Here is a 17345-nt window from a genome sequence, read left to right as displayed (position 1 = left end):
GCAGCCACCCGAATCCCCCACCCTGCCACCTCCAACCCTAGCACTGCTGAGCAAGAGCACCCTGGGGTGAAGGCACCCTTGCACAAACAGGCTCCCTGGGGGTGCCCCCCACCTCTGGGTGAGCAGGTGGAAGGAGGAGGAAGGGGGGGGATGCATCGAACGCAGCCCTCTGGAAGATGACCGGGGCTTCTTTTGTTGGGTTGCTTTTGTTTGCTTGGTGGTTTTCCCGGCGCCTCGGCAGAAAGCACAATGCAGGCTGTCCTCCAGCTGCAGCTGATGGGGCCGGCCCTCCCCAGAGCCAGCGGAGGGAGGGAGGCAGGCTGCCGCTGCTGGGGAAACACGGGCTTCAGCTCCCCAGGACAAGGAGGTGCCCCAAGTGAGCCTGGCAGGGCTGGGGGGGGACAGGTGAGGAGGAGGAAGGGACCTTGCAGCCAGAGAGGCAGGGTGGCATTGCCGCATGGCTAGGAAGGGGAGCTGGTGGTCAGCAGGGTCCACGGAGATCCCCCAGATCCTGCTGGGCTCTGCTTGCTTTCGCCGTTACTCCTTCCCCGCTGGCTAACCTCCCCCTCGTACCCCAAAAGGAAGTGTCTTCTTGCAGACCACTGCTGGGGAACACCTCTTTCTTGCCTGAAGGAAACCAACTTTCCCACTGCTCTCCCTGTACCTGTGATGCCTCATCCCAGCTGATAAAGGCAGCTCAACGTCTATGCAAGAATTGCCCAGTGGGAAGAGCAGGCATGGGTGGGGAAAGGATGCAGGATGAGAAAATAGTAGGACAAAGGAAGTTTGAGGAAAAGAGCTGGAAGGAGAGAGGAAGGAAGGTATGAAAGTCAGGCATGGCTGCATGGAAGAACCAGCAGAGTTGATAGATAGGAAAGCAGGAACAAGATCAAGAGGTAGACAAGGGGGGACAGTCCCCATACAGGACTTGAGTGCCAGGAGATGCCCGTGGATCTGGGAAGGGGGTGAAGCATCATTCCTGGTGGTCACACCTCCATATGCTAGGATTGCTTCCCGACCCACAGCCCTCTGCATCCTACTCAGAGCTGCTGCGCGCTGGCTCACTCCAGGCATCTTAATCAAGTGCAGGCTCAGTGCTAATAAGTGACTTTAAGCAGGTCTGTCGTTTTTGGACTTGAGATTGGGGTTAGAGGGCTGCGGAGAAGGGCAGGGGGCAGCAGCCAACCGAGAAAGTGGGAAATCAATCTCCATAGCATTAACACTGAAGTTCTTGCAGGAGGCAGAGGGAGCCCAGCCCCAGGGAAGGGTGACCTCCAGCTTGGCTGGTCCCTCCTGGAGTAACAGTGACCTCCTGTGGCTGCGGGACTGTCCCGAGGGGCTGGTTATTCCCTCCCTTTGCACAGGCTTTGCAAAGCCACGCTGGAGCCCTGCAGGGCTTTGGCCGCCCCTCACACAGCTACAGCTGAGGTCTCCGAGCCAGGAGTGAAAGACTGACCTGATGCCTGGCTCCTAAGACCCCTCCACGGGACCCATCCTGCACACCACATGGTGTCTGCTGAGGGTGGACACCATGAACAGCCGTGGCCCTGGCTGCTCATAGCATTGCCTTCACCATCCTGAAGGCAGGGAGACACAGGTCTGAGAGGGCTGTAGGACCTGCCAGCTCCATCACTGACACCATTCTGAAGCACTCCTCACCAAACAGGCACACGAGAACACTGCCCTGCTCCAGGGAACCCAACATTTATGCAGAGACTGAGGAAGGCAGACTTGAGAAGCAACTAAGGCAGGACCATAGTGGTGGAGCTGGTCCATCTCCGGCTTACTCACCTCCCTGGTGTCATTGTCCTGGATCAGAGCGTACAGAGGCACCACTCGGTTGATCTCCAGCAGAACTGGCGTAGGGCTGAGCTGCTCCTTGCCTGGGCGCCGGCACAAATGGCAAGTGGATGGGCAGCGCCCTTTCTCCTCGCAGTGAATCTCCACACCTGAGATGAGGTGGTCATCAGACAGCATCTGTGCCGTCAGCAGGCCTGACAGATAGGTGATGAAGGGCATGGATTTCAGCTCCTTCTTGTTCCCAAGCTCAGTTGTTTCTGGTTGAGGGAGAGGGAAAAAACCAAACAACATAAAATAAATCCCAGTACATGCATCTTCCCAAACCCAAACTCTGCTGCAGCCAGGACAAACGCAGCTGCTGAAGGTGTAGGCCAGGTGGGAGCAGGAAACCAGAAAGCTCAAGGAGAGGAGTAAAACAGGGCTTGCAGGTCACTGCTCGGGAGTGGGTAGAAAGCATGAGTGTTTCTAGCAAGCACTTCTAGAGTGACAGAACTGACCACGGTGTTCTTTTTTGTAACTTCCATGTTCACTTTCTGCACTTCAAAATGAAACAAAACCACCCAAATACATCTTCCCTGCCAAGGAGGAACCTCTGCAAAGGGACCAGGTCAAAGAGCTGAGTGCCCTCACCCCCACCCCAACACCAGCCCTCTCCGGTCCCTGCCATCCTCAGCTTTCTCCTCTGGGTGACACATTATCCAGGGCGCTGAGATGGACCCGGAGGAGGCTGGCAAAGGGACTACGTCACGGTATGAAGCCCCTTGGCAGAGCGGGTAAGCGGGTACCAGAACAATCTCACCACATGCGGAACAGACGGAGGCATTTCCGAAACCAAACTGTCAACACTCTGCTTTCAGGCAATATTCAGGCCTTTGAAAGCCATTGTGAAACTTCCTGGTGGTCTTAACCACATGGAGATAAACCCGGCGAGCCTTACTTTGTTCTGCCTTGGTCCAAACGCTCACTAAGGACAAGGAAAGTATCGCACCTGGTGATACCCCAAGCAAAGGAGCCGGGACTCCCATCTTTGTCCTGTACACTTCTATTTAAACTCTACCTCCTCTTGCGTTGATCCAATAAGGAAGGCCCAGCTTTCATAACCTGGTGATACACCTACAGAAGCTTTCTCCACCCCGTGCCCAACTGAGGCTCCCAACACCGTGAGCTGGATGCCTGTTGCCTCCAGCAACAACCTCGCAGTCCCAAGAAGGAGACGCAGAGGAACGAGGGTTGTCTCAATGTCCTCGGCTTGCAGTGACATGCAGCTGATCCGGCAAGGCACTAGTCAATTAGAAATGCAAGTAAACACAGTATTCATTCATGCCTCCCCAAGCCCTTCAGGCTAGGGACAGCCTCTCCTTGCTGTCTGGCTGTCAGGAACACTTCTGCGCGCAGGATCGAAGCTGTCATGGGAAGAAGGAGCAAATTCCACCCAACCCACCTTTCAGTGGGAAAAAAGGGGGGCAGTTGCTAAGGTAAATTAAAACAAGGCTGTGAAGGAGATGTGTCAACATTTAGGGACACACTGATCTACGCACACATGGAAAATGAGAGATGGAGCCAGTTCTTGGAGACATTATTTTCCGGAAGAGCAGCTCCAGGCAACTTCAAGCCTCATAAGGGAAAACCATGAAGCCATGATAAACTGGGTAGCTCAGAAAGCTCCAAGGCGATAACATGGGCCTCTGCTCACTTCTGGATAATAGTAATATTTTTTTTTTTATAACATCACTATTCAACTACATTTAGAAGAGAAAGAAGGAGATGGCAATGACACTTCTGGGCTGCAAAGCTTCTTCACCAGAGCTGAAGCAGTGATCCTCCATAAGGAAGTAAGTTTTGGAGCCATGCTTTAAGGGAGAACATGAACATAGAGCTGAAGAGAAAGCAGAATCAGTTATCTCATGATTGGTGATAGGATATCAAACCTTCCTTCCTGAATTATTGGCTTTATAGCTGAGAATTACAGACCACTAGCATCACATGTCTGGATGTGTCCTTAACAAGGGTTATGGCTTAGCCTAAACGTAGCTAAGGCTTGTCTGGAGATGTGGCCTTTTAGAAAGGCTTTCTGAAAATCATTGTTCAAATCACACATACAGGTTTCCACCAACACCTGGAAGAAGACCAGGCTGGATGGGCAGCATGGTCCAGCTGCTGGAGTGCCACTCTTGGAACGTCTCATTTGAGGCTCCGTTCCACACTGTCTGCTCTGTGCTTCTCCCCCCGTGTCACCCGCCCTCTCTGCGTTGAAGCACTGGGCACACGATGCACGGGCACATGCACGAGCTCCGGTGCTCTTCAAGTACAAACAAGCAGGAAGGAGCGGGATGAATAAGCAGGAAGAACAATCTCCCTTGGTCCTCCTCAGTTACGGTCTGTGTTTGACAAGGAGCAAGCGGGGGCAAGTAAGGAGCAAAATAAACCTCTGAGCAAGAATCTCCGTCTGCAGGAGAGCACTCGGTCTGGGGGCACCCGACTTGTGTGCTCGCTGGTCTCCCTGCACTGCCCCACGCTGAGGGACACCCTCGACTGACGCAGCTGTAGGAGCTTAGACCCAAGCGTTTCCATTAGTTGCCCCATCCAGAATACAGATGGAGCTCTGTCCAGCAACGCTGCACCAGATACATCACCTTGGGGCAGGAGAGGACACGGCTGGCCTGCGAACGGTGGGCTAGACAAGGAGAGCTGTCCTCCAGCGTCCACCTGACAACACAGCCCCCTTAGCAAGACAATGCTGGAGCTCGTCCAACACATCCTGCACCACCCGCCGCCTCCTTCGCCCATCGCTCCCAGGAAAGGGCACTGTAGCTGAGGGTGGTGGACGTGGTGGTTTCAAGAGTTCTCCAAAGGGGCTGGCATGAAAGGGACGGTTCCTCCTTTCTGCTGAAGGAAACCCAGACGGAATGAAGCCATTTCAGGAGCAGCAGTCACCAAATGGAGCTGCACAGGGGAAAGAGTAGAGGTCTGCAAATAAAGTGAGGTGGAAAACTGTGTGAGTAGTGCAGCTCCCCTTCCAGAGCAGCCGGGCACTCAGCAGCAGCAGATTCGCTGTGGAGCCTGGTGACTTGTGGCAGACGTGTGAGCAGAGCAGACTTCATAGGTAAGGTGGAAACAACTGTCTGCATTTAACCCTCTTTCTAACAGGTGAAGCCCCAGTCGCTTTGGGGACAAGGCTTGCTTTGCAGACTGGATTCCCAGGGACATCAGGGGTTACTGCAGCCGAGCTGACCAGTTCAGCGTGCTGGCAAGGGATCTACGGTGTTCCCTCGTACCGAAGAGGCTCTGGGTACAACTCCAAAGGAGGAAAATGAAATAGGACGTGGCTCAGCAGAGGAACACGGGCTTCACTGCCAAATTGCCCGCTCTCATCCAGACGAGCACTTGGAAGTCATCAGCACTGGATAGCAATTCCTGGGAGCTTTTGTGGAATGAGCTTTGGGGACTTAAGTATAGTCCTAACAAAAATAATCACCCCATTTCTGCTCTTAAAACCTAGAAGAGTGGCAGCTGCACACCCTGCTCGTGAGCCAGTTCCTCCAGAGCTGGGGAGAGGCAGCGGGGAGGAACTGCTGCTCCTCATCTGCTTGCTCAGAGGGTGGAAAGCATCAGTTCCAGGTGCCTTCAGGATTGCACTCATCCCTAAAAAGCTGGCGATTTCCTCGATGGAGACTGTGCTTCCTTCTCTTCCCACCCACATCACCCACCATTTGCAGCATCTCACAGAGGAGCAATTCAGATCTGGGAGGTATTTTCCTCCAAAACACACTCCTTTATTCCTGGACCTGCCATTGCAACTGTAGCCATGGGAGAAGGGATCGGGGTTCCCCTATCTCCCTCTCTCCTACCCCTGAGCCGAATTTTGGCTGTTTGCTCAGCTGCCTGCACGCAAGGAGGGGGCTCGGGGGCCAGCCCGCTCTCCCCATGGCAAACCCGACAGTGAACTGGAGAAACCCCACGTATTCCTGGAGGCTTGGTCTGGCTTTTATTACCTAGTTGCTCTACAGTGTTCGTCAGCGCTGAGGCCCAGCTGACTGGCGGCTTCTCGAAGGAAAATACGGGCAGCCCAACCCTATTCCTGATGAAGTCAAAGGAAGTTTTTGCCGTTAGATTGGAGAGAATCAGAACCAGACCCTGCAACGTACCACTGCAATGCCATCTCCAGCTGTCAGTGAAGCCAACAGAAACGCTCCTGTTGTCTTCACTGCAAGCTGGGTCCAGTCCAGAGCAAGTAAACCCAGCTTTAGCATTCCGGTCCACATTGCAGGATCCCCACGTGGAACTGGATAACCTCCCAGGGCACTCAGATCGCTCTTGCAAAGCCTCTGCTTGGCTCCCAGGGAAGAGCTTTGCAGGTGACCGCTGCTGGGGTGCTCCAAAGGTCCCGCTCTGGCAGGAGGACGGGGCTTGGCTGCAGCGCGGCAGCAGCGAGGACAGAGGGATTGCTTATCAGCCCTTGCATCTGAACATGCTTTCGCTAACGCTGCTGGCGACTCAGTTGAATCCTGGCAACATCTGTTTGGAAGCACAGCGCCGCGGATGTGGTTAGACACATCACGGCAACTTGTGGGAGTTATTAGTTTGTTTGTCCGAAATATGTATTTAAAAAAAAAACACACAACAACACAACAAAACAAATAAAATAACAGCCTTCCGCCAAGCATCAAGCCTTGCGTAAGAAGGGGAGGATGAGCAGCGCAGGGTGTTCAGAGGTACTGCTCGCCTGTTGGGGTGCCTGGCTCTGTCTCTGTCCTCCACCAGGATTTAATAACCCCACAGCACGAGGTGACTGCCTGCACAGCGCACGGGGGTCCCTGCTCAGGATGCAGCAGTTGCAGATGTGGGGAAACTCTTCCAGCGTTACCAGCAGCACCTCCTAGTGCTTGGACAAGAGGGAAACACGACAACACCACTACTGTAACAATAACAAAAGCATAATACCTAATTCTTTTGTATTGGAGTGCTGTTTTGTCTTGACATCTCCTGGGAGATGATGGGCTTGCTAGTGGTCCAGCATTTTACACAGCATCTCTCCCAAAAATTCCTATTCCAAACTGGTAATCACTTCACTTACCACAAGAATACAGCCATATCAGAGGTAGGATGCGGTAGCTCTTCAACACCAGAAAAGCTTGAACCAAGGAGAGCAGAAGGCTCTCCAGCTGAGGCCGGAGAGGGAACGTCAGGAAGAGACCCAGGCAGGGATTCCTCCAGGCTCAGCAGGTTAATCCTGCTGACACCGACTGGCTGCTCAGCTTCGGACCTGGCTTTTGCACTTCATGCAAGGAAGCTTAATTCTGGTCCACCCGTCCTTTACACAACCCTCCACCAGAACAGATCTAGTGCCACCACGGGCAGGGCAGCGGGGATTTACAGCCAACACACATCCGCTGGCCCAGGCTGCCCGTTTATTACCTGGTGGAATAATACTCCGTTTGTTGGCAAATCCATCGAAAGGGAGTTAGAAAGAAAATCAATAGATGTGTTTGCCTGGGAATTTCTCTTGCAGTGAGATATTGTCAGTGTGGTAACCAACGGGTCTATGAAGAGCTTGGACAGATTTAATGCTGTTGTTAGTGATGGGCAAACACAGCTCGGGGCTGCCACGGGAGCAATGTCTGGAGGAGCCAGCACTCTCCTCTGTCGCACGCATCCACGTGTGCAAGAACCGCGGCGCCAGCCCTTGCCGCGGCCCAGGAAATGCCGTACCGGCAGTGGCTCAGGCCGGCTGTGCCAAACCACCAACGGCCAGCAACGCCCGCGTCCCCGGGGCTCACGCGTGGGCTGGGGCAAGCGAGGGCTCACCCAGGAACTGCTACCCCTCTTTTGGGGAATGCAGCCGTCCCGTGGCACGCCATCCCGCGTGAGAAGCCTGGGCGAAGGCACGACCGCAGCCTGTGACGCAGCACACGGGTGCAGAGCCCAGAAGCGTGCACGCTGGGGCTTGCAAGCAACCGCAGGCGTGTGTCCGTGGGACGGCTCCGCAGAGCCCCCGGCCGCTGGTGGGGTGGCGTGGGGCCCTGCCACCCGCCTGGCTGCGGGGCAGTTGTGGCCACCCGCGGTCCGTGAGGACCTGCTGCCCTCTCGTGGCACCGCGGGAGGATGGCTCTCGGGATGGAGATCCCGCCACCGCCCGCTCCGCCACTGTCACCCCACGGCCCCTCCCGGGCACCTCCCGGGCCTCATCCCCGGGGGAGCCGCACACCTCGGGGAGACGAGTCTGGCAACCCAAAGCGTAACATCCCTGAGTGCCAACCGAGACAATCTCCTGAACGTGACGGTTTGTGAGCCCTTTTCTTCCCCCATCGTGCCCGGGGAGCCCCGCGTTGCAGCTGCCTGCCTGCCTCTGCCCCCCCCCGCAGCCTCCCACTGCAAAGCCCCCTCTCCCTGCTGATGCTCTGACCGCTGCTCCCAGCCGATTAACGTAACTCAATTAAACACAGAACCCTATGGGTGCTGAGCACCCCGACGCCCAATCGCAAGGAGTGTCCAGAGAGCCGTACCGTGGTGCTTGTGGCTCGGCGGCAGGCCTGAGCCCTGCCTGCCTGCGGGACCCTCTCTGCCCTCGGGCTGATCCCCAAGGTACCGGCAGGCAGAACGTGGAGGCAGACCATCTCCTCTGCCCACAGGTTGGCCACGCAGGTTCTGCAGTAACCTCAGCTGCAGATCAGACATTTACAGACTTGCAAGACTGTGGTATTAAGGAAAAAAAAGCCAGGAGGGCTTTTAGAAACCACTGATAAACCTCTATAAAAGGGGATGGTGCAGGCATCACCGGTGAGCTCGCTTTATCAAAGGAGCTGGCTCTGCAGAGCCCTGCATGGTCCCCGCTGCCACCCCGCTGCCTGCGCCAGCTCTCTCAGGAAGAGCAACTGAAGCCCTGCCCTGCTCATCCCACCCTCAGCAGCACCTCATGCTCACCCTTCTGCCTCAGAGCCACTACAGCCCCACAAGGACGGCTCCATGACGCCCCAAATCACTGCCGCCACCCCCCATGGGCTGCTGGGTGAGACAGCTGGCTTCCCCCCTGCCCCAACACCCGCACGCCCATTTCCCACGGGATGTCCAAGACCTACCAAGCCCTGCCAGCTGGATGGCCGTCAGCACGGGGCAGCCCCGCAGGACACACCGCTCTGCCAGGGGGCCGGGGTTCACAGCCTCCCCATCCTTCCTCCGCATGGCGCAGGGTCCCCAAACTCCAACATGCTGGGTACCATCATCTGCTCATCATTATCACCTCTTAGCAAATCCAGACAGTCCTTTTTTTTTTCTCCCCAGGACACATTAAAAGCTTATTTTCTTATTCCTACCATTACTTTTCTCTCATACTGCTAATTTTTAGGTGTGCTCTCACAAAATCTGCCAGACCACCCTGGTTCAATGCTAAGTCCACTTTTATTCACTGGAAAATATGTCAAGAGCCAAAAGAACATTTCCCTGGTGATGCTAGGAGCTGGAAGTGAACCCCGTGTCCCCTCCCCAGGCACACCACCCTCAGGGGGTACCCGGAGGGGTCCTGCTGAGGTTTGCTGCTCGGGGCCTGAAGCACAGCATGAAACAGAAGATGTTAAATCTCATTCATTTTCTTTTGCAACCCTGGTCAGGCTTTGCAAATGCTCTCTCTGCCTTTGAGTGCATCTGCTGCCCACGTTGCTGGTCCCTGCTGCTCCTGATCGCTGGTTGGGTGTAGATCCCTTCCAACTGGACTATTCTGTTCTATTCTAAATAGAAAAAAGTAGAAAAAAAATACCAAAACCAGAAGGTGGCAAGAATTGCTGCATTATGCTAGTGCTTTCCTCAGTGCTGGCTGGTAGCTGCTGGAGCGGGTGAGCAACCAACACTGGAAACGTGCTGCAGCTTTTGCTGAAAGGTCTAGGCACGGCCCCACAGCTGCCGGCACGGCGCCGGCTGTGCCGCACTCCCGCCCGGGCACACCGGGTTTACAGGAAACGGTTAAATCGAGGGCTCGCCTCCTCCGAGCCTCCGGACCTTCACCTGCGCATCAGCCCGAGCAGGGCTGTCTGCGGGATACTGCGCGGGTGCCGCGTGTGTGCCAAGGACATGGTTCCCCTGGCCCTGCCTGCCCAGGGCTGGGCTTCTCCCCGCTCTCACAGAGGAAGCCCCAAACCCCAACATTTACTGATCCGCTGTGCAGCCCCCTGGGGTCACAGTTAAACTGGTCTCTCCGCCATCCCATAAAGCCATCTCACGATGGATGAGTGAACGTTGAGCTGGAACAGGATGGGCGTCACTGACAGCCGTTACAGCACCGCGACCCCAAGAAACACCAGGGCAGGGCAGAGCCACGGTCCGGTGGTGAAACCCCTGCCTCCCGCTACCGCTGCCGGCGTTACAGCCCGTCTGATGGGCAGAGAGGTCAGGAATACAGGCTGGAGGGACGAGCAGGAGGAGGGAAATGACTGATTCTATGATTAATGAGTCCAGTCATTAGTCCAGCGCGGGTGTAACGGAGACGCCATCCTTTGCTACCTCCCAGCCGTGAGCAGCAGAGCCGAATGACCGGGCAAGGCAAGCTCTCCTCTGCTCGACGGCGAACCCCGCAACCGCTCAATTCCCCACCAACTGCTGATCGTCGGCCGCAGCGCAGAATTGGGGCCACTGCGGGAAAGGAATTAATATCAACCAGGACGCGCCCCGAGCAAGTCCTTGCATAAGCAACTGCAGCTGCCTATCTAGTTACTGATGATATTTACGTGCGTTCACCCAATCAACTGATTACATTTGCTATTCTCTGCCTAAAAATAGTCCTTTTTGTCCTGGGAGTCCATGGGCTGCTCCAACGCAGTTTATGAAATGGACCCAGAAAGATAAATTTTCTATAGGTGACGCAAAACCCGATGTAGGGGCAGGACTGGTCAGAGGGAAGGGAAGGGGAGGGGAAGGGGAATGGGGAGGGGAAGGGAAGGGGAAGGGAAAGGGAAAGGCAAGGGGAAAGGGAAAGGGAAAGGGAAAGGGAAAGGGAAAGGGAAAGGCAAGGGGAAAGGGAAGGGGAAAGGGCTGCTCCAGCAGCAGTACTGCTGATCAGGGAAAGGGCACAGACCAACCTGTGTCTGCGGAAATCGCACGTGATAACACACACACACAAATGAAGAAAACATGTTTCTGTTCCCTTTTTTTTCTTTTAACTTTCCTCGATAGAAACAGCTACAGCACAGGTGCGGAGGAAGAGCCTGGCCGAGCTGGGAGCTCCCCGTGCGGACAGTCCCCCCCTCCAGCCCTCGGCGGGGGCAGGCCCGGGGGCAGGCCCGGGGGCAGGCTGGCTGCCGTCCGCCCGCCCGCCCCCGCCCGCTGGACGGGCCCCCCGCTGCCCCCGCCCCGACCTCCAGCGGGACTCCATCTCCCGGCAGGCTCCGCGGCCCGGCGCACACGTGACGGTGGCGAGGCGGCGCGGAGCATGCCGGGGAGCGGCGCGCGTCCCGGGAGCGGCGGGCAGGTAGGGCGCAGGCCGGGCCCCGCGGCGGCGGCGGCGCCCCCTGGAGGCCGGGTGGGGGCGCGGGGCGGCGGCGGGCGGGACCCCCCCCCCTCCCCCTTCTCCACGGGGGCCGGGGCGGCCTCGGCGGGCTGGGGAGGGGGCGGCCGGGCCGGGCGGCCCCGCCTGGACACCCCACCCCCTCCCTCTTCCCCCGCCGAGCCGTGCCTCCGCGGGATGGGCGCTCCCCGCCGGTGAAAGCCCCCCCCCCCCCCCCCATCCCCCTTCCTCGGCGGCCGCGCTGGGGTGGGTCCGCCCCGCCGAGCCCCCCCTCAGGCCGCGGCCCACCCCGGGCCTTGCCTGGGCACCTGCTGGAGCCCGGCGGGGGCGAGGGGCGGGGGGAAGGCAGGAGGGTGCGATGAAAACGGCGGTTTGTACCGGCCCGAGCGTCCTGTCGGTCGGTGCGGCCCACACCGCCGCGAGTCTCCCTCCGCAGGGCCCGGCCGCGGGGCTGAGGGTCAGTCGGTGACACCGCAGGGCTTCAGTGCCGGCTGCTGCCGCCGGCCAGGGACCCGCCAGCATTTGCGGTCAGCAAACATCCCCCCCCCACCCCCTCCGAACCCGCGTCCTGTCGTGCTGCTTTCATAGCCCTCACTGATGCTGTCACCAGCGCTGCAGGAAGCAGTCACGATGCAGATTTTGCAGCTTTACCCTATTATTTTAACTTGGTAACGACACCAGTTAAGGATTACAAGCGAAACAAGTTGTCTCACCACACACGCTAGCTAAAAACTACAGGGCGAGAACAGAAAACTACGGCAGGAAAATTCTTTGAATATAAGGAAGCCAAACTCACATAATTTACAGAGTTACAGCTTGATCCTCAGCTGAGACTTTCTCTAAAACCCTGCCCTGCGTCAGAGGAGCTGCCTTGGGAGGGACTGATACGCAAGAACAACTCGCTGTTAAGGAGACTTCCATGAAGGCACGGCCGAGTGCGAGATAAAGATAAAAAAGTGCAGCAGTAAAAATAATGTCACGTTACTAAGGCACGCGCTGGCATTCTGATAAAAGGGGTTTATATATGAAAAGAATGTCGTACGAATCGTCTTTCTAGAAACCGAACCTAACTTAGAACTAAACAAAATCCCCTCCGCCATTGTTCTTTAATGAAAATACTTGTTTTAAAGGTGGCTTTTTATGTAACTCTCTGGTGTATCTGGTGTCTGCGCTGTCCCTCATCCTTCCCTAACCAAGTGTTTTGACATATTTCCAAGGAAAATAAGAATAATGGATCTGGTATCCTGTGTTTCATTTTTAAAAAATCGTTTTAAAATACAGATTTTTCATCCCTCAGAGGAAGGTTTCTGATCTACATGGCAGTACTCAGGCTTCTCCTTCCCCAGCTGAGATATATGCTAAGAACAAAAGGGAAGCGTATCCGGTGCCAGCGGCAGCAAGCGCCTGGAGTGCCCCTGCTCCCCGCGTGCCGGGATGCGATACTTGTCGAGCCAAGGATCAGATCCCAGCTTGGTACTTGGAGATTCTGCTACGCCACTGAATCCCCTCCTGAAACGCGGGCTTTAAAGGACTGTGAGCTGCAGCTGATAAATTAAAATGATTTTTTTTTTTCTTCTCTCTATGAACATAAAGATCTTGTCTTCATTGCGGTTGTCATCTTCCACTCGAGTAAACGGTAAACTGAAATACAGTGAACCTTTCTGTCTGAAATGCTCCCGAGGATGAAGCAGGCAAACCCAGCAGGGAAGCGAGAGTGCTGCGTGCGTGCAGCCATTATTCAGAAGAAGCTGTCTGTTCACATCCCTCTGTGCCCGTCTCTTCATTTTAAAGACTAACTACTTCCTTCTCCTCCTCTCCCCCTAGAAGAAATGTTTTCTTCCCCATTTCTTTTAATGGCTAAGCAATGAAATAGCAAAGGTATTGAAACCCAGTCTACTGAATAATAACTTAATGATGTGAACCCTGTTCTGTTCCTTTTGAATGGATGGCTGCTTTAGTAAGAGAGCTGCTGGGATCTGCTCCCTGCTGGGAGGGATGTGAGGATGGAGAAACCTGGATTGAAGCTGAACAGCAACCAGAGTGGTATAAAACTGAACCAGAACACAAGAATGAGGTCAATGCTGCAAGACTGTGAAATAAGGAGAAATCATATGCAATTAAGCTAAGTTCAAGAACTAATAGTGAACACTTGTAGTATGTATTAACAAATGTTTGGAGTTGTCTGTTAACTCCATTATTGCTAATACCTGCTAGAACACTGCTGCGTCGAGCTGTGTTCAATTTGCATACTGAAGCGTGATGCAGAGGTTAATGAAATACACTGGCGTAAAATCTTCACTGTGTGATTTCAGTATGTACAGTCATTCCCAGAATGAGCGGAAGCTGACAAATCATTCCTTCTAGTTTCACTTTCTGGCAAACATATGAAACCTTGAAAATTTATTTTGGCTATCTAGAAAAGCAGACTAAAACAACCACATTTATTTTGTTTGTATCTGATGTCACATCTGAATGCAGGTCTCCAGAGGTGATCTATTAATGTCCTAAAGCGTTGCACCATCTGGTTCCTCTTTTGATGCGCAGCATTTTGAATGCTTGGTTTAATCTCCCTGGGTTTCACTAAATTATGTAAACTCGGAGGCTTGGCAGCGGGAGATGGGCACCATGAGGAGATGATTCGGTCATCAATATCTATTGGGCTTCCTTATTGCTGCCATTACACTTCTTTCAGTTCTACTTATAAATTTTGCAAGTGAATAATTCATCGCACTTGGAGCTGCAAGTTAGTTTTGGAATTTGCCCACTCTGAGATTAGCTATGACTAATCCATCCCTTCCAAATGCCAAAAAGCTAACTCGGCTTCTTTTTTCCCGGGTTGGGTGATAAATCAGAAATAAATTGCACGTATATGTAACTGCTGATGATGACATAAATCACATTTCCTTTTTTCTTTCTGAACAGAATCGGAGCACCTTGGAGTAGATGTGAGTACAAGAGTTTGCACCAGCTAAAGCTGCCTTGGAAAGCCATGGCTGCCGCCCCTCAGCTCAACTCGGATGCACTCCGGGAGGTCCTGGAGTGCCCCATTTGCATGGAGTCCTTCACTGAGGAGCACCTGAGACCCAAGCTCTTACACTGCGGGCACACCATCTGCAAACAGTGCTTGGAGAAACTCCTAGCAAACAGCATTAATGGGATACGGTGCCCCTTTTGCAGCAAAATCACGCGGATCACAAGCTTAGCTCAGCTGACTGACAATCTTACTGTGCTGAAGATCATAGACACCACCGGACTGGGGGAAGTGGTGGGTCTTCTCATGTGCAAGGTCTGTGGGAGAAGGTTGCCAAGACACTTTTGCAAGAGCTGTAGCTTGGTTTTGTGCGAGCCGTGCAAGGAGACATCACACATGTCCCAAGGGCATAGAGTCATTGCTATCAAAGAGGCTGCTGAAGAGCGTAGGAGGGAATTTGGGACGAGGCTTGCCAGACTTCGGGAGCTCATGGGTGATCTGCAGAAAAGAAAAGCATCTCTGGAGGGTGTTTCGAGAGACCTGCAATCTAGATACAAAGCAGTTCTGCAAGATTACAGCAAAGAAGAGCGCAAGATCCAGGAAGAACTGGCCAGGTCACGCAAGTTCTTCACCACCTCTTTGTCTGAAGTGGAGAAGGTAAATAATCAGGTAATGGAGGAGCAGGCTTATCTGCTGAACTTAGCAGAAGTGCAGATTATGTCTCGCTGTGACTATTTCCTAGCCAAAATAAAGCAGGGAGACATAGCTCTCTTGGAGGAGGCAGCAGATGAGGAAGAACCAGAACTGACAAACAGTCTCCCAAAGGAGCTGACTCTTCAAGAGGTTGAACTCCTTAAGGTGAGCCATGTGGGACCACTGCAGATCGGGCAGGTGGTGAAGAAACCCCGGACCGTTAACGTGGAGGAATCGCTCATGGAAACTGCAGCATCCTCATCGGCATCGTTTCGGGAGCCTGACTTTGTGCAAGAAGAGGCCAGCTGCACACCAAATGCCTCACCAGCCAAGCCAAGGATGCCTGAAGCAGCCACGAGCATCCAGCAGTGTCACTTCATCAAGAAGATGGGCTCCAAGGGCAGCCTGCCAGGGATGTTTAATCTCCCCGTCAGCCTACACGTCACCCTGCAGGGCGAGGTGCTTGTGGCAGACCGAGGCAATTTCCGAATCCAGGTTTTTACCCGCAAAGGCTTTCTGAAGGAGATCCGCCGGAGCCCTAGCGGAATCGATAGTTTTGTACTGAGTTTCCTTGGGGCGGACTTGCCCAATTTGACTCCCCTTTCTGTCACCATGAACTGCCATGGCCTGATAGGCGTGACCGACAGCTACGATAACTCTGTCAAGGTCTACACCATGGATGGTCACTGCGTGGCGTGTCACCGGAGCCAGCTAAGCAAGCCGTGGGGCATCGCCGCCCTGCCTTCTGGGCAGTTTGTAGTGACCGACGTGGAAGGGGGAAAACTCTGGTGTTTTACAGTGGACCGCGGCGTGGGGGTGGTGAAGTATAGTTGCTTATGTAGCGCGGTGCGCCCAAAGTTTGTCACCTGCGATGCTGAAGGAACCATATACTTTACTCAAGGGCTGGGGCTTAACCTGGAAAACCGGCAGTACGAACACCATTTAGAAGGAGGCTTTTCAATTGGCTCCGTCGGCCCAGATGGGCAGCTGGGACGCCAGATTAGCCACTTCTTCTCTGAGAATGAGGATTTCAGGTGCATTGCTGGGATGTGTGTCGATGCCAGGGGAGACCTCATTGTTGCTGACAGTAGCCGTAAAGAAATCCTGCATTTTCCTAAAGGAGGCGGCTATAATATCCTAATCCGGGAAGGACTCACCTGCCCAGTTGGTATTGCCATTACTCCCAAAGGGCAGCTGCTGGTGCTGGACTGTTGGGATCATTGCATTAAGATCTACAGTTACCATCTGAGAAGATACTCCACCCCGTAAAGGCATGTCTCTCAGCAAAGCCTCTTTTGGCAGCAGAGATTCTTCCAGCCTCATTGCAATCTGACAGGAAACAATGTCAAGCGTTCAGAAAGATTGTGCCATAACCGAAGGGGGTTTGGCATAAAGGCTGTCGTGTTTTGTGTTTAGAAACAAAATAGCTTACGTGGTGGTGGTCTGCTTTTTCTTCTCTTTATAAAATCCATACGATAAGAAAGAACAAGCACGAGAGAAAGGATCTGTCCTTCTGGAGTATTGGTTCCTTGCTAAATGACTGGTCACTCCACTCCATAAACCTTCTCACCTCCTTACGCCACATCTCCTACACTTCCAGTTTCAACCATTGTATCTTTCTTTGTGCCATAAACCCTGACTGACTGCTCTAAATCACCTTCCCTTAGAGGACTAGAGAGGCAATCCTCTTCTCGCTGTGGTACTCGCAAAGAACTGGGTAGCAGTTGTCTGGGCAACTACTAGAGAAAGCAATTTCTGATTGCAGCACTGCATAAAATGAAATAGCCCTCTTAAACTGCGGGGAGATGGAGCTTTACTTTCAAACTGACGAGGGACGGTTTTCTCTCTCCGTTTTTCTGATATTCGGGAGATCGCCCCCGTCGTGCCATTTGTGAACCGTGTCTGTTCAATGTGAAGTGAGTACTGTGCAATCATGGGAGACCGAGCCAGAGAACTGCCCTCGGATGGCAACAGGGTTTTTATTACTACTAAGAGTTCTGATAGGTGGAAGGGGGTAAAAGGGAGGGGGCTGGAGGAAAAGAAATGAGGGGAAACCTATGGCTGATATTTACTGTTGTTTTATTATTAAATGTATCCTGGAAACTGTCCTTGGAAGGTACGTCTGGTATCTAAAGCTTCGTGGAGAGAGGGGGGAGGGCTGGGGGAATAAGACTGGGAGATTGTAGTGAATGAGATTAAATGCAATATATTGTATGTTCACCTGCACTTCACTATTCTGCATTCCAGACCATTGCATTTAGCAAGAGGTTTCCACCCATCTGCACTTTGTATGTGCAAGCTACTCACTGCTGAGATGGGATGAGGGGGGCTGTTTCGCTTTGATTTTTTTTAATACTTGGAAGCGTGTCCATTGGTGCATTGCCTTTTTTT

The 17345-nt window shown here is 53.8% G+C and overlaps 2 protein-coding genes across 12 annotated transcripts in view; one reads left to right on the top strand and one right to left on the bottom strand.

Moving 5' to 3' along the window:
- Positions 1 to 17345, bottom strand: part of ASTN2 (astrotactin 2) — a 357282-nt gene that overhangs the window by 101821 nt on the left and 238116 nt on the right. For 2 of the 4 annotated variants that reach the window (XM_075772822.1, XM_075772823.1), the window contains one exon: positions 1792 to 2057. In XM_075772822.1, coding sequence (XP_075628937.1) covers positions 1792 to 2057 — 266 coding nt within the window. Of the gene's footprint in view, positions 1 to 1791; positions 2058 to 2788; positions 2810 to 11668; positions 11789 to 17345 lie in introns of those variants that run through there. The other 2 variants (XM_075772825.1, XM_075772824.1) reach the window with 2 other exon arrangements.
- On the top strand, positions 11160 to 17062 carry TRIM32 (tripartite motif containing 32). Of its 8 annotated transcripts, none has more exons than XM_075772829.1 (3): positions 11188 to 11254; positions 13249 to 13364; positions 14213 to 17062. In XM_075772829.1, exons 2-3 carry the CDS (start codon positions 13294 to 13296, stop codon positions 16221 to 16223), a joined length of 2082 nt encoding a protein of 693 aa, XP_075628944.1. In that variant the 5' UTR covers positions 11188 to 11254; positions 13249 to 13293; the 3' UTR covers positions 16224 to 17062. The 8 variants fall into 8 exon arrangements, with proteins under 8 accessions (XP_075628950.1, XP_075628944.1, XP_075628941.1 ...); XM_075772826.1 differs by having other exon boundaries at positions 11237 to 11254; positions 12588 to 13364; XM_075772828.1 differs by lacking the exon at positions 11188 to 11254 and adding an exon at positions 11346 to 12926.

The sequence above is a fragment of the Balearica regulorum genome, chromosome 20, assembly GCF_011004875.1.
Source record: "Balearica regulorum gibbericeps isolate bBalReg1 chromosome 20, bBalReg1.pri, whole genome shotgun sequence".
NCBI classification, from domain to species: domain Eukaryota; kingdom Metazoa; phylum Chordata; class Aves; order Gruiformes; family Gruidae; genus Balearica; species Balearica regulorum.
Note: the sequence above shows the minus strand (reverse complement) of the source record. Positions and strands in the feature narration are given on the sequence as shown.

What these genes read in the sequence shown, in the direction of transcription:
- TRIM32 (XM_075772829.1), top strand. Translation starts at nt 13,294, where the DNA reads ATGGAGAAACCTGGATTGAAGCTGAACAGCAACCAGAGTGGTATAAAA. An exon ending in AACCAGAACACAAGAATGAG is followed by an intron (nt 13,365 to 14,212) that starts GTCAATGCTGCA and finishes CTTTCTGAACAG; the next exon opens with AATCGGAGCACCTTGGAGTA.